The 17334-nt window shown below is 36.9% G+C and overlaps 1 protein-coding gene across 2 annotated transcripts in view; it reads right to left on the bottom strand.

Moving 5' to 3' along the window:
- The window catches only part of GOLM2 (golgi membrane protein 2), a 111206-nt gene that overhangs the window by 61510 nt on the left and 32362 nt on the right, over positions 1-17334 (bottom strand). For both annotated transcript variants that reach the window (XM_082649298.1, XM_082649299.1), the window contains exon 2: positions 5144-5198. In XM_082649298.1, coding sequence (XP_082505424.1) covers positions 5144-5198 — 55 coding nt within the window. The remainder of the gene's footprint in view (positions 1-5143; positions 5199-17334) is intronic.

The raw sequence follows: 17334 nt of genomic DNA, 5'->3' as shown, positions 1-17334 counted from the left end.
CACTGGCCCCACATTTTCTAGTCACTCCCTCTTTATCTAACCCTACAAATAAAAGAAATTCAGCCAGAAAAGAGAAATGTCAGTTTCTTGGATAGAGGATTAAAAAATTAGCCAACAGCCTTAGAAGTTAAGCAAAAGTAGTAAAGAAAGTTTTAATTTTTATAAATGGGAACAGAGGTCTATTCTGTATAAGCAATAATGACTTATTAAGATTAAAGTATAATATCTAACCATAATGTACAATATTATAACTATAACATAACATCTACTTTTCATAGAGGGCTTACAGAAATAATCTTGTCACTTTAAAGGCACTCAAAAAATGCTTGTGATGTAAGTTTTTAAAAAGCAGATATAAACATATATTTATAATATAAAATATATCCATGTAAAACAGATGAGAATAAAAATACATCAAAATGCTACCAGTGATTAATTACACTTAGTGGTGGGATTCTGAGCATATTTTTTTCTCTACTTTCTAAATTTTATTGTGGAATCATAACTATGGTGATGACAAAAAGTAAAAATGTTAAAGTCACATGAACATTTGTTGAAGTATATAAAGTTTAATAATATGCATAATAACAGCTATTGTATAGTATTAATAATCAAATATGAAAAGTAAATGATTTACATAAAGTGCTTATAGGTAGTAAATATGCTTGCCTATTCAAGCCACATTTTTATTATTATTTTTAAAATTTATTTTTTTAAATTTATTTATTTATTTATTTACGGCTGTGTTGGGTCTTCGTTGCTGCGCATGGTCTTTCTCTAGTTGTGGCGAGTGGGAGCTACTCTTTGTTGCGGTGCACGGGCTTCTCACTGCGGTGGCGTCTCTTGTTGCGGAGCATGGGCTCTAGGCACATGAGCTTCAGTAGCTGTGGCATGTGGGCTCAGTAGTTGTGGCACACGGGCCCTAGAGCACAGGCTCAGTAGTTGTGGTGCATGGGCTTAATTGCTCTGCGGCATGTGGGATCTTCCCAGACCAGGGCTCAAACCCATGTCCCCTGCATTGGCAGGCGGATTCTTAACCACTGCGCCACCAGGGAAGCCCTATTATTTTTACTTTAATTGAGATATAACATTGTGTAAGTTCAAGGTGTACAACATGTTGATTTGATTCACTCACGTATTGTGAAATGATTACCATCACAGCATTAGCCAACATGTCCACCATCTCACATAATTACCACTTTTTTTGTGGTGAGAACATTTAAGATCTACTGTCTTAGCAACTTTCAAGTATATAATACAGTGTTGTTAACTATAATCACCATTCTGTATATAGATCACCAAAACTTATTCATCTTATAACAGTTTGTACCCTTTGACCAACATCTCATTTTCCCCACACACCTCCCAGCCACCTCCCAGTAGAATGGTAGCCACCATTCTACTCTCTGTGTCTATGAGTTTAGTCAAGTCACATTTTAAATTTCTCTTCTTACTCTATTAATTCTCCAATATATAAACACGGTTGATTTCTGTAGTTTTTCACATTACTCCCACCCTAGATAAAAGTAACAAATCTGAGGTCAGGTATCCCTGAATAACATATTCAGCTTGTTACCTGATCCCTGGTCCCATTTACTAAGAAATAGAGGGCTAGAGGTAGCAGAACTCTGGCCTCAGCTATGGATGTTGAGTCTACAGAAACAATGAGATCCCAGCAGGAGGCAGTGACAAAAAGCCTTGTAGTTTACAGACAGTGTTAGCCAGTTCCCTGAAACTGTACTCAAGAAGGAAATATTTTAGAATTGAAAGTTACTACAATTAAAAAAAGAAAAATCAAATCAGCACTACCTAGTAGCTACTAGGGAATGGACCTCAACTGGTGGTCAGGACTAATTCAGGCTTCTTTTTCCTACACAGTAAACTAACTGAAGCAGCTAAGTTTACCTTCAGAATGAACCTGAGGCTTAGTATGATGTTAAGATTTGGGATGGCTTCTCTGCCTCCCCACAAAGTTTCTCACTAACAATATTTGAAATACCTTTATCAGGAAATAAAGTTTTCATTTTTAAATGCAGATAAAAGGCTTAAAATTCAATTGACAGAAAAATAGAACATCAGTATGAGTTAGTTCCAGTCCATGTAAAATATCAGATTCTAACCTATTTGAATACACGGAAAGGATTATAAAGCATGCAGCAGATTGATGCTTTGAGTGGGCCAAAATAAAGACTTGAAAGGGGACAAGTAGAGTTCTCTAGTGGTATAGTGGTTAGGATTCGGTGCTTTCACTGCAGTGGCCAGGGTTCAATCCCTGGTTGGGAAATTGAGATCCTGCAAGCCACGTGGCGTGGCCAAAAAAATGGGGGCAAGGGGAGTAAACAGATCAGAAAGCAAAACTAAAGACAAAATTTTCCTATATCACAATTTTACTTTCAACTGATTGCCATGTGTTTTCTTCATTTTAAACCCAAAGATACTCTGTGTCTAGTGTGGTTGCTCTAGGTCACCACAGCAGGATGCTCAGAGTAACTTTTTTTTTTTTTTAATTTTTGGCTGCGTTGGGTCTTCGTTGCTGCACGTGGGCTTTCTCTAGTTGTCGCAAGTGGGGGGGGCTATTCTTCGTTGCAGTGCACAGGCTTCTCATTGTGGTAGCTTCTCTTGTTGCGGAGCACAGGCACTAGGCTTGCAGGCTTCAGTAGTTGTGGCACGTGGGCTCAGGAGTTGTGGCTCGTGGGCTCTAGAGCACAGGCTCAGTAGTTGTGGTGCATGGGCTTAGTTACTCCGCAGCATGTGGGATCTTCCCGGACCAGGGATCAAACCTGTGTCCCCTGAATTGGCAGGGGGACTCTTAACCACTGCAACACCAGGAAAGTCCCCAGAGTAACTTAATATGAGATCAGGTCCAAGGTTGATTGTGCAGGGTAGTCTAGCTCTGACAGTAATATCAGGGTATGCTATAGAAAGATATGGCCATAATCTCTCAATTTAACTTCTAGGATGATCATTTAAAGCCAAAAAAAAAAATTTACTTCTGGAAATTTTTTATTGCAAATTTTCTTTCAGTAATAGGAATAAAAATAAGGTAAGCTATTCAAAATAAATCAGTGTATAGTAGAATGTTAATTTACTTTCTCAGGCATTAAAAACCAACCCTAATCCTCTTATTTCCAAGAAAATATTAAAAGATTTTTTTTAGGATCTTGATGTGTATTAATTCCATTATATCCGACATTAATGTCAATGAAAATAGTCAAATACGGATTTTACTGTCAACTTGTCAAGAAGTTTGTTTCAGCAGAAAGAGTTCCCAGGGTGCAAAAGTCACATTAATGAAATTCAATCTCAAGCATCCAAGCTTCAGTAACTGCACTAAAACCAAAAGTTGCATGGTATGAGTTCAAATCAAAGCTTTTTTCTCTGCTAAAGATTATCATCAAAATTTCAAAACATCTCAAGATCTACTTCAACACATAGAGCAAAATAAAGATTTTTACTCAGTAACATAGGCTGTCATTTTCTCTGACATGTACTAGCAAAACCCATAGGACTTCCTTTTCAACTGATCTATTACTATTTAATAAGAACTATACTTTGATGACAAGCAAAATCATTTGTAAAAATTGCAAGCTGGAAGCAGCACTGACAGTGTGCCATCTTCTGTGTCATCCTGTGCACTCCTGTGAGTCAAAAAGAGTAGAATATGGACACAAATGCAACAACAATTATTGTGACCAACCAGAAAGTAAATTTTTAACAGAAAATCAAAGCTGTTCTAAATCATAGATAGTAAAAAATTAATAATTCCTATGTCTGGATTATAACATACAAATGATATTTCCTAATGGATTTGCTAGGTAAGAAGCAAAACTTACATAAATTACAAAGTCAACTTAGGTTGACTTCTTCAAGAGGATGTTTGAAAATATATTACCTGGGATTTCCCTGGTGGTGCAGTGGTTAAGAAGCTGCCTGCCAATGCAGGGGGCACAGGTTCGATCCTTGGTCTGGGAAGATCCCACATGCCGCGAAGCAACTAAGCCCGTGAGCCACAACTACTGAGCCTGTGCTCTAGAGCCCGCAAGCCAAAACTACTGATCTCGTGCGCCCCAACTACTGAAGCCCGTGAACTCTAGGGCCCGCATGCTGTAACTACTGAGCCTGTGTGCTGCAACTACTGAAGTCCACGTGCCTAGAGCCCGTGCTCCACAACAAGAGAAGCCACTGCAATGAGAAGCCCACACACTGCAATGAAGAGTAGCCCCAGCTCATGGCAACTAGAGAAAGCCCACATGCAGCAACAAAGACCTAACACAGCCAATAAATAAATATAAATAAATTTGAAAAATATATGTATATATTACCTAATTCTATCTAAACAGGTTTAAAATGGTTATAAAGATATAGTTATGAAATTAGAGAGCAAGTATTACCCACATATATAAACTCAGAGTCACTGCATGCAAAGTTTTAAAATATATAGGGTTGTAATCAAAAGATATGAGGGAGAAGCGGGATAGTCCTCAGACCCCAAGCTCCAAAGGCCAGTGACAGTGTGAAGTAATGTAAGCAGATGACAGAGCTTGTTCTCTTCACCTATTATTTTTCATAAGAGCTTTAGTCATCTCCTATCACTTCATCTAAGTGAAAAAAAATCTGTCTTCTTACTTTCTTTCTATCTATCTATCTACCTACCTACCTATCTATCAAATCCGTCTCCAGGTTTCTTCCCAGTTTTTGTTGAAGGTTTCTTTGATCCTGGGGTATCTAAAACATTAAGTTTGGAGGATCTTTCCAACGCATCACTAGATCTGAGTGGATTATTTTAGCAGACTGGACACAGTACAGAGGAATCATCCCTAATCTTTTCCCTAGAAATCTGACAGTCTCCGAAGTTACACCTCAATTTTCCTTGAGGATTCTTCTAACATTTCATTGCATGAACTCTGTCTACAGCACAAGATTAAAATGCAGACCTCAAATATTAACTTGCACTTATTATATATAAAGCAACATTAAAAATTTTTCATTATATCTTAAGACAAAAGGATAAATGTTTTGCCATCAGAGGAGCTTTGTTCAAAAATTCTATTTCATTTAGCTGTTTAACTTGAGGATTTCTTAATTCTTCAGGATTTTAGACATTTAGTGACCTTTATCTTTAATCTGTAATTAAGTTTCTTACCCTTTAAATGATGTATGTCTGCCATCTGATATGATATGTTGTTCTGCAGTTTAACCTGAAAAAAAAATCATTTTCATTTTACTAAAGAATATGTAGTTTTGCTCATATTTACTTTTGTTCTCTCATATTCACTTTGAGCTTGATCATAAGTACAAAAGAAAAATCCTTAAGTTATGCATACCACACCACTTTCCAAAAAGAATTAGAAATAAGTTCTGATTTTGTAATACTCATTTTAAATTTGCACAAGAATATTCATTTTACTTAATATATAGTATAACAATTTTCAAAAGTTTTTAAGTTTGATTCCAAAGGTGATTTGGAGGATGAGACCATAGGAAAAAGAACAAACATCTTCTTTTCTTCATCTCCCAAACATTCAGAGGGTACCTTCCTTTGGAGAAGAACCACCAATGCTTCTCCAGCTCTTTTTAGGGTAAAGGCAGTCTGAAATCTCTACCTAGAACTTGAACAACAGTGAAGAAGAGTGCCTTTATCATCAAAGCTGTGTGAATGAAAGGCTCTTGGTGCTGCAGCCAGGAGTCAGTGCTGTGCCTCTGAGGTGGGAGAGCCAACTTCAGGACACTGGTCCATAAGAGACCTCCAGCTCCACATAATATCAAACGGTGAAAATCTCCCAGCGATCTCCATCTCAACACCAACACCCAGCTTCACTCAACGACCAGCAAGCTACAGTGCTGGACATCTTATGCCAAACAACTAGCAAGACAGGAACACAACACCATCCATTAGCAAAGAGGCTGCCTAAGATCATAATAAGTCCACAGAAACCCCAAAACACACCACCAGACATGGACCTGCCCACCAGAAAGGCAAGATCTAGCCTCATCCACCAGAACACAGGCAGTAGTCCCCTCCACCAGGAAGCATACACAAGCCACTGAACCAACTTTAGCCACTGGGGACAGACACCAAAAACAATGGGAACTATGAACCTGCAGCCTGCAGAAAGGAGACCCCAAACACAGTAAGATAAGCAAAATAAGACAGAAAAACACACCACAGATGAAGGAGCAAGATAAAAAACCACAAGACCTAACAAATGAAGAGGAAATAGGCAGTCTACCTGAAAAAGAATTCAGAATAATGATAGTAAAAATGATCCACAATCTTGGAAATAGAATAGAGAAAATGCAAGAAACATTCAACAAGGACCTACAAGAAGTAAAGATGAAACAAGCAACGATGAACAACACAATAAATGAAATGAAAAATACTCTAGATGGGATCAATAGCAGAATAACTGAGGCAGAAGAACGGATAAGTGACCTGGAAGATAAAATAGTGGAAATAACTACTGCAGAGCAGAATAAAGAAAAAAGAATGAAAAGAACTGAGGACAGTCTCAGAGACCTCTGGGACAACATTAAACGCACCAACATTCGAATTATAGGGGTTCCAGAAGAAGAAGAGAGAAAGGGACTGAGAAAATATTTGAAGAGATTATAGTTGAAAACTTCCCTAATACGGGAAAGGAAATAGTTAATCAAGTCCAGGAAGCACAGAGAGTCCTATACAGGATAAATCCAAGGAGAAATACGCCAAGACACATATTAATCAAACTGTCAAAAATTAAATACAAAGAAAACATATTAAAAGCAGTAAGGGAAAATAAATAACACACAAGAGAATCCCCATAAGGTTAACAGCTGATCTTTCAGCAGAAACTCTGCAAGCCAGAAGGGACTGGCAGGACATATTTAAAGTGATGAAGGAGAAAAACCTACATCCAAGATTACTCTACCCAGCAAGGATCTCATTCAGATTTGATGGAGAAATTAAAACCTTTACAGACAAGCAAAAGCTGAGAGAGTTCAGCACCACCAAACCAGCTTTACAACAAATGCTAAAGGATCTTCTCTAGGCAAGAAACACAAGAGAAGGAAAAGACCTATAATAACAAACCCAAAACAATTAAGAAAATGGGAATAGGAACATACATATCGATAATCACCTTAAATATAAATGGATTAAATGCTCCTACCAAAAGACACAGACTGGCTGAACGGATACAAAAACAAGACCCATATATATATTGTCTACAAGAGACCCACTTCAGACCTAGAGACACATACAGACTGAAAGTGAGGGGATAGAAAAGAATATTCCATGCAAATGGAAACCAAAAGAAAGCTGGAATAGCAATTCTCATATCAGACAAAACAGACTTTAAAATAAAGACTATTAGAAGAGACAAAGAAGGACACTACATAATGATCAAGGGATCGATCCAAGAAGAAGATATAACAATTGTAAATATTTATGCACCCAACATAGGAGCACCTCAATACATAAGGCAAATACTAACAGCCATAAAGGGGAAATCGACAGCAACACATTCATAGTAGGGGACTTAAACACCACACTTTCACCAATGGACAGATCATCCAAAATGGAAATAAATAAGGAAACACAAGCTTTAAATGATACATTAAACAAGATGGACTTAATTGATATTTATAGGACATTCCATCCAAAAACAACAGAATACACATTTTTCTCAAGTGCTCATGGAACACTCTCCAGGATAGATCATATCTTGGGTCACAAATCAAGCCTTGGTAAATTTAAGAAAACTGAAATTGTATCAGGTATCTTTTCCAACCACAACGCTATGAGACTAGATATCAATTACAGGAAAATATCTGTAAAAAATACAAACACATGGAGGCTAAACAATACACTACTTAATAACGAAGTGATCACTGAAGAAATCAAAGAGGAAATCAAAAAATACCTAGAAACAAATGACAATGGAGACATGACGACCCAAAACCTATGGGATGCAGCAAAAGCAGTTCTAAGAGGGAAGCTTATAGCAATACAATCCTACCTTAAGAAACAGGAAACATCTCAAATAAACAACCTAACCTTGCACCTAAAGCAATTAGAGAAAGAAGAACAAAAAACCCCCAAAGTTAGCAGAAGGAAAGAAATCATAAAGATCAGATCAGAAATATATGAAAAAGAAATGAAGGAAGCAATAGCAAAGATCAATAAAACTAAAAGCTGGTTCTTTGAGAAGTAAAACAAAATTGATAAACCATTAGCCAGACTCATCAAGAAAAAAAGGGAGAAGACTCAAATCAATAGAATTAGAAATGAAAAAGGAGAAGTAACAACTGACACTGCAGAAATACAAAAGATCATGAGAGATTACTACAAGCAATTCTATGCCAATAAAATGGACAACCTGGAAGAAATGGACAAATTCTTAGAAATGCACAACCTGCCAAGACTGAATCAGGAAGAAATAGAAAGTATGAACAGACCAACCACAGGCAATGAAATTGAAACTGTGATTAAAAATCTTCCAACAAACAAAAGCCCAGGACCAGGTGGCTTCACAGGCAAATTCTATCAAACATTTAGAGAAGAGCTAACACCTATCCTTCTCAAACTCTTCCAAAATATAGCAGAGGGAGGAACACTCCCAAACTCATTCTACGAGGCCACCATCACCCTGATACCAAAACCAGACAAGGATGTCACAAAGAAAGAAAACTACAGGCCAATATCACTGATGAACATAGATGCAAAAATCCTCAACAAAATACTAGCAAACAGAATCCAACAGCACATTAAAAGGATCATACACCGTGATCTAGTGGGGTTTATTCCAGGAATGCAAGGATTCTTCAATATACGCAAATCAATCAATGTGATACACCATATCAACAAACTGAAGGAGAAAAAGCATATGATCATCTCAATAGATGCAGAGAAAGCTTTCAACAAAATTCAACAGCCATTTATGATAAAAATCCTTCAGAAAGTAGGCATAGAGGGAACTTTCGTCAACAGAATAAAGGCCATATATGACAAACCCACAGTCAACATTGTCCTCAATGGTGAAAAACTGAAACCATTTCCACTAAGATCAGGAACAAGAAAAGGTTGCCCACTCTCACCACTCTTATTCAACATAGTTTTGGAAGTTTTAGCCACAGTAATCAGAGAAAAAAAGGAAATAAAAGGAATCCAAATCGGAAAAGAAGAAGTAAAGCTGTCACTGTCTGCAGATGACATGATACTATACATAGAGAATCCTAAAGATGCTACCAGAAAACTACTAGAGCTAATCAATGAATTTGGTAAAGTAGCAGGATACAAAATTAATGCACAGAAATCTCTGGCATTCCTATACACTAATGATGAAAAATCTGAAAGTGAAATCAAGAAAACACTCCCATTTACCACTGCAACAAAAAGAATAAAATATCTAGGAATAAACCTACCTAAGGAGACAAAAGACCTGTATGCAGAAAATTATAAGACACTGATGAAAGAAATTAAATAGGATACAAATAGATGGAGAGACATACCATGTTCTTGGATTGGAAGAATCAACATTGTGAAAATGACTCTAATACCCAAAGCAATGTACAGATTCAATGCAATCCCTATCAAACTACCACTGGCATTTTTCACAGAACTAGAACAAAAAATTTCACAATTTGTATGGAAACACAAAAGACCCCGAAGAGCCAAAACAATCTTTAGAACGAAAAATGGAGCTGGAGGAATCAGGCTCCCTGACTTCAGACTATACTACAAAGCTACAGTAATCAAGACAGTATGGTACTGGCACAAAAACAGAAAGATAGATCAATGGAACAGAATAGAAAGCCGAGAGATAAACCCACACACATATGGTCACCTTATCTTTGATAAAGGAGGCAGGAATGTACAGTGGAGAAAGGACAGCCTCTTCAATAAGTGGTGCTGGGAAAACTGGACAGGTACATGTAAAAGTATGACATTAGATCACTCCCTAACACCATACACAAAAATAAGCTCAAAATGGATTAAAGACCTAAATGTAAGGCCAGAAACTATCAAACTCTTAGAGGAAAACATAGGCAGAACACTCTATGACATAAATCACAGGAAGATCCTTTTTGACCCACCTCCTAGAGAAATGGACATAAAAATAAACAAATGGGACCTAATGAAACTTCAAAGCTTTTGTACCGCAAAGGAAACCATAAACAAGACCAAAAGACAACTCTCAGAATGGGAGAAAATATTTGCAAATGAAGCAACTGACAAAGGATTAATCTCCAAAATTTACAAGCACCTCATGCAGCTCAATAACAAAAAAACAAATAACCCAATCCAAAAATGGGCAGCAGACCTAAATAGACATTTCTCCAAAGAAGATATACAGACTGCCAACAAACACATGAAAGAATGCTCAACATCACTAATCATTAGAGAAATGCAAATCAAAATTACAATGAGATATCATCTCACACTAGTCAGAATGGCCATCATCAAAAAATCTAGAAACAATAAATGCTGGAGAGGGTGTGGAGAAAAGGGAACACTCTTGCACTGCTGGTGGGAATGTGAATTGGTACAGCCACTATGGAGAACAGTATGGAGGTTTTTTAAAAAACTACAAATAGAACTACCATACGACCCAGCAATCCCACTACTGGGCATATACCCTGAGAAAACCATAATTCAAAAAGAGTCATGTACCAAAATGTTCATTGCAGCTCTATTTACAATAGCCCGGAGATGGAAACAACCTAAGTGTCCATCATCAGATGAATGCATAAAGAAGATGTGGCACATATATACAATGGAATATTACTCAGCCATAAAAAGAAACGGTATTGAGCTATTTGTAATGAGGTGGATGGACCTAGAGTCTGTCATACAGAGTGAAGTAAGTCCTAAAGGGAAAGAAAAATACCGTATGCTAACACATATATATGGAATTTAAGAAAAACAATGTCATGAAGAACCTAGGGGTAAGACAGGAATAAAGACACAGACCTACTGGAGAATGGACTTGAGGATATGGGGAGGGGGAAGGGTAAGCTGTGACAAAGTGAGAGAGTGGCATGGACATATATACACTACCAAACGTAAAATAGATAGCTAGTGGGAAGCAGCCGCATAGCACAGGGAGATCAGCTCCGTGCTTTGTGACCACCAAGATGGGTGGGATAGGGAGGGTCAGAGGGAGGGAGATGCAAGAGGGAAGAGATATGGGAACATATGTATATGTATAACTGATTCACTTTGTTATAAAGCAAAAACTAACACACCATTGTAAAGCAATTATACTCCAGTAAAGATGTAAAAAAAAAAAAAAGAAGAAAAAGTTTTTGAGTTGAATATTGGTTAATAGTATGGTTTTTCGAAATCTTACCAGAAGATTTTCAACTCTATATTAAGAAAAGAATTGTTTGAATCAATTAATGTCAAGTCAAAAATAATTATTGTTTATCAACATCCCACAGGATGACAGATACTACACAGGACTCATTGCTGCAGTCATTGTCCTCTAGGTGCCAGTATACAAGAGCACCAGGAACTTAAAGTGTACCAACATATGACTCAGTTTAAGGCTCACCACTTAATTTAAAAATTAAGACAAGGCCTTGGATAGCCAGGATATCAAAGAACTACTTTGTCTCAGTTCTTGCTTAAACAGGTTTCATCTAATTGTAAAATGCAACTAAAATACTGTAAACAGGTTATCTTGTCAACCTCAAGAGTAACATTATTTTGAAAGGTGCAGACTGATTCATACTGATGAAAAGCAGCACCATGAGTGGCAAAATGATTATGCTAAATACCACTTCAATCTCTAAAGAAAAAAACTTTAACTTTTCATCTTGAAATAATTATAGGTTCATAGGAAATTGCAAAGATAGCACAGATAAATCCGATATACCCTTCACACAATTTTCCCCAATGGGTACATCTTATACAACAATATGACATCAAAATCAGGAAACTGACATTGGTACAATGTGTATGTATATAGTTCTATGCCATTTTATCATATGTATAGATTCATGTAAACACCATCAAAATCAAGATACAGACCTATTCCATCGTCACAAATATCTCCCTCATGCTATCATTTATAGTCAAATCTATCCTCCTTCCCCACTATACCTGATCCCTGGTAACCAGTAATTTGTTCTCCACTCCGTAATTTTGTCATTTCAAGAATATTATATAAATGGAATCATATAGTATGTGACCTTTTGAGATTTTTTTCAATCAACATAATGCATAGTTGTATACATCAATAGTTCATTCCTTTTTATTGCTGAGTAGTATTCCGATACGAATGTACAATAGTTTGTTTAAGCATTCAACTACTTTAGAACATATTGGTGGTTTCTAGTTTTTGGCTATAACAAACACAGCAGCTATGAAAAACTGTGTACAGATTTTTACATGAATATTAGTTTTTATTTCTCTGGAATAAATGCCCAGGAGTGAGACTGCTGGGTTGTATGGTAAGTCTATGTTTAGTTTTTAAAGAAACTGTCATGTTATTTTCCAGAGTGTCCATGACATTTTCAACTACGTTTTAAGAACTTATTGTGCCAAGGTACTGGATGGGAGAGTATAAAACAATTAGAAAACATGAGAGCAGTCTCAAAGAATCAGTAGGCAAGGTAGCACCTAAAATAGTATAATTACTGTAGGATTTCAGAGATGATTCCTACCTAATATGATCAGGAAAGTTTCTTGGAAGGGGTCTTATCCGAATTAGGCATTGAAGGCTAGGTAAAACTCTAAATAAGTAGAAAAAAGCATTTCAGATAGAGGAGGTGGCATAAGAAAAGGTACAGAGGTAAGAAAGCATGAGACATGTATGAAGACCCCACCAAAGTACCGTTTGGCTAAAGCACATGATACAGGGAAAACTATAATAATGAAGAAGGTTGGGAAAAAAAAGACTGGAGGGCCCTTCCACTGATATGAAATGTCCAGACTAGGCAAATCCATAGAGACAAAAAGTAATTAGTGGTTGCCAGGGGCTGAAGGGAGGGGGAATGAAGGGTGACCTCCTAATGGGCGTGGGGTTTCTTTTTGGGGTGATAAAAATGTTCTGGAATAAAATAGGGAGATGGCTGCACAACTTTGTGAGTATACTAAAAACCTCTGAATTGCACACTTTTTTAAAAAAGGGCAAATTTCATGGTCTTTGAATTATATCAACATTTTAATGCAAAAAATAAAAATAAAAATGCTGAGGGTACTATGGGGCACCATATAGGAAACTGGGGATGAAATAATGGATAAACACTAGGCACTCAAGTTTACTATTTAGAAGACACAGTCAAGTAGACAGGCAATTATAGTAAAATAAGTGCTATTATTGGATTCTACAGACAGGATGGCAGAACTTAGTAAAAGCATTTAAATCCAGCCTTGGGGAAATGAGAGGAGGTTTCTGGAGATGATGATAACTGAAATAAGTCCAGCAGGAAGAATAGTGGCTAGCCAGTGGAAGTAGGGAGAGGGTAAGGAAACGTGTCAAAATTTCGAAGTTAAAAACACTGCACATCAGAGAAACTGCAAGCAGTTCTAAGCAGTTTTAAGCTGGAACAGAGAGTTGGGGGAAATGACGAGAAATATGTCTAGAAAGATAAGCAAGGTCCACATTACAAAGCGTCTTGCCAAGGAATGTGGATACATTCCACTGGCTATGGTCAACTTTTAAAGGACTTCAAACAACGTAATGAAACCCAATTTGCATTTTAAAAAGTCAATCTGGCTTCAGTATGATGAGTGGACTAGAGAGACAAGACTAGAGAGACCAGGTAAGAGAGTAGGAGAATGGGGGACTACTGTTGTTTTTCAAGTGAGAGAAAATGTTCCTTTAAGCCAGGGGTGGGCAAATTATGCCTGTGAGCCAAATCTAGCCTGCTGCCTGCTTTTGTATGGATGGCAAACAAAGGATGGTTTTTACATTTTTAAATGGTTGGAGAGAAAAGCCAAAAGAATATTTCATGAATTATATGAAATTTAAATGTCAGAGTCTATAAATAAAGTTTTATGGGAAATAGCCCCATCCATTCATTTCCATATTGTCTATGGCTGCTTTGGAGCTGCAGTGATTGCAAAAAAGATCATATGGACTGCAAAGCCTAAAGTATTTACTATCTGGCCCTTTATAGAAAAAGTTTGCCAATTCCTGGTCCAAACTAACAGAATGAGAACAGAGAGATAAATATATGTGAGAGATATTAAAGGGGAACAATGAATAGTCTAACTGATTAATTAGATAGAGGAGTAAAAGAAGAAACATTAAGGATGATGTTTAAATTTCTAGAGTAAGGGGACTAAGGTAAGACTGCAATACTCCATAATAGGGAAACACAGGAGAAACAGACTTGGGATGGGAGGGAGAAGTGGGGACATGATTCTTTTTCAGATTTGGACCTACTGAATTTGAGGCACTTGTGACACACCCAAGAGATATTTAGTAGGAAGTTGGACATATGGGTTTAGAGCTTGGGCATAGATGATTTGAGAGTTATTCGCATACGGATGGCGATTAAAGCCATGGGAGTGATATCACTGATGAAAAGCTGCAAGAGGCAGTAGGAAAATCTGATACCAACAGCTATGTGATCTGCTGACTACTAAGAACTGCTTTCTAATAACTTCTAATTAGCCTATGTCTATTTTCTTTCCCGTTTCTTTTACAGTAGTCCCCCACCCACCCCAACCCGTGGTTTTGCTTTCTGTGGTTTCAGTTACCAGCAGTCTGAAAATTCCAGAAATAAACAATTCATAAGTTTTAAATTGCGGGCTGTTATGAGTAACGTGATGAAATCTGGGTGACACGCTCCGTCCTTCCTGGGATCCCTAACCATCAACATCACCCGCTCCTAACACCCAACGACTCACAGTGCCATGGCTTGATGATCCAAGATCACCCAAAGCAAGTGATCCTCCTTCTAACCTATCAGCAAAAAAGTCAATAGTAGTTTAATGCTACGTCATTCATCTCATTTCATCTCACCACGCAGGCATTTTATCATCTCACATCCTCAAAAGAAGGGTGAGTAAAGTACAAGATATTATATTTTGAGAGAGACCACATTCATGTCACTTTGATTACAGTATATTGTTATAATTGTTCTATTTTATTATTATTAATCTCTTACTGTGCCTTATTTAGAAATTAAACTTTATCGTAGGTTATGTATGTATGTATGTATGTAAAAAACATAGTATATATAGGGTGTAGTACTATCCATGGTTTCAGGTATAAAATGCGGGTCTTTGTATGCATCCCCCGAGGATAAGGGGGGATTATTGTATTTTCATGATCCAATTTCTTTTTACATTTTTTGCCCCTCCAAAGAACATAGCCATCCTTTATTTTTGTTTTCAACAAGTTTGCATTACTTTGTTTTTTATCCATTTTTATGATGCTCTTCCAGCTTCCTGTACTCTATTTTAAATTTACTTTTGAAACAGCTACAGAGATGCTATTCTTTTTCTTTTTTAAATTATTAATTAATTAATTAATTTTGGCTGTGCCAGGTCTTAGTTGCGGCCTGCGAGATCTTTAGTCATGGCATGCGAACTGTTAGTTGCGGCATGCATGTGGGATCTAGTTCCCTAACCAGGGATTGAACCCGGGCCCCCTTCATTGGGAGCATGGAGTCTTAGCCACTGGACCACCAAGGAAGTCTCCTATATCCTTATACTCTTAAAAATTTTTTTAACGGAGATGGGGGAATTCAATCTACAGACTTCAAAAATAGTAAAGGATATTATGAGCAGTACTACTTTATTCTTATCACTTTAATTTTCTCTTCAATCTTTTTAATTGAGAATGGAGATGCTGATCCCAATGGCTCGTATATAAAGTCCTCACATTTCAAAAGCTGCTCTGGAACAATATATTTTACATGGTATTAAAGAGAAAATCACAGATTGTCTAAATAAAAGCCTTTCTTAATCCAAACAGAATGAATTTATTTCCCACCTCATTCTTTTGCCATGCAAGGATTTTCCAGTTAGCTTCTAAGACCCACTTTATGGCATATTGTTTCCTTGGCATCTCATGTTCTCTATTATTCCTGTCAGTCTTTCTTTGCACAAAAATCTTATATTCAGGGTTCAGTATTATCAGGTACCAGTTCCCAATTTCTCTCACTTCCTATTAATACTAGTTTCAGTGCTATGGTTATCTCACCTTCCATATGCCTTTGAACAGAGGCACCACAGATTTGCTCATAGATCTCTGGTAGATCATTAATCCCAGTTCTCTTCCTTCTAGAATAATTTTATTATGTTGCTCAGTTTTAGAATCTAGATGTCTGCTACTAAATTATCTGTTCATCCTTTTGACACTGCAATATTACAGGCATCTGATATCTCTTCTCTCCACATATACAACCCAATCCCCAAAATTCTTATCTAGCTCCTAAAACAGTTTGACAAAGAATTCCTCTAACTTTCAATCTTATCCTTTTAAGGCAATCTGAATGTGTTTTTACCTACCATGGCACTCCCTTGTATTTTTGCAAAATCTAAGAATGTAAAGCAATGACTTAATTTTGGCTTTAATCTTATGTTTTCTACCATCTTGGATCTGTTTAAAGACTTCTTCCACTAGGCTTCTGATTTTTAATGTTTTCTTCAATGTCTTCAATCTTGCTTTCTCTACTTTTATGCTTCTCATTAATCATTTCTGCATATAGATAGGTCTCTTTAGTTCTTTAACTTCTTTGGGTTTAACCCTCTGAGATCCTTCATTTCTTTTAAAACTTCCACCACCTCCTCACCTTCAAAAGGAAGCTGATCATTCCTCCTCATAGTTTTAATTTCCTTGTGTTCTACCACGAATTTGCTTATGTTCTAAATTACTCTATCAAAACTTACGAGCTGCTGAGAAATTAATTTGAGTTCTCACTACTGCATAATTAGAAAAAAGGTATTTCACTTTACCACATATATGCTCTGTTGAACTGGCAATGCTATAAAATACAGATGGTCCTCTGCACCCACCATTTTATATAAGGAACTTGAGCATACATCTCTGCACAGGGGCTCCTGGAACCAATCCCTTCAGTACCGAGGGATGACTATACTTTCTTTTCTTTCTAAGTATATTCCAGACAAGTAACAGTATATAAACCCTAAGAAGTATTATTTAATCCTTATTTTATAAATGGATTCTCATTCGCTTCTTAGGTCCTTTCTTGGTTACTTTCAGACTTTTCCCATAATATCCTTATTTACAATACACAAGAAAGATACCAAATAATCGTTTTCTTTTTAAATTTCTTTGGGGATGAGAGATAGATGTGTTTAGACAGACACACACACACACATACATTCACAAACACAGACCCATCTCTTTGCCTAATTTACATCTATGGTCA

This window comes from Grampus griseus (assembly GCF_964374135.1).
Source record: "Grampus griseus genome assembly, chromosome: 2".
NCBI lineage: Eukaryota > Metazoa > Chordata > Mammalia > Artiodactyla > Delphinidae > Grampus > Grampus griseus.
This window is presented reverse-complemented; position numbering and strand designations above follow the sequence as displayed.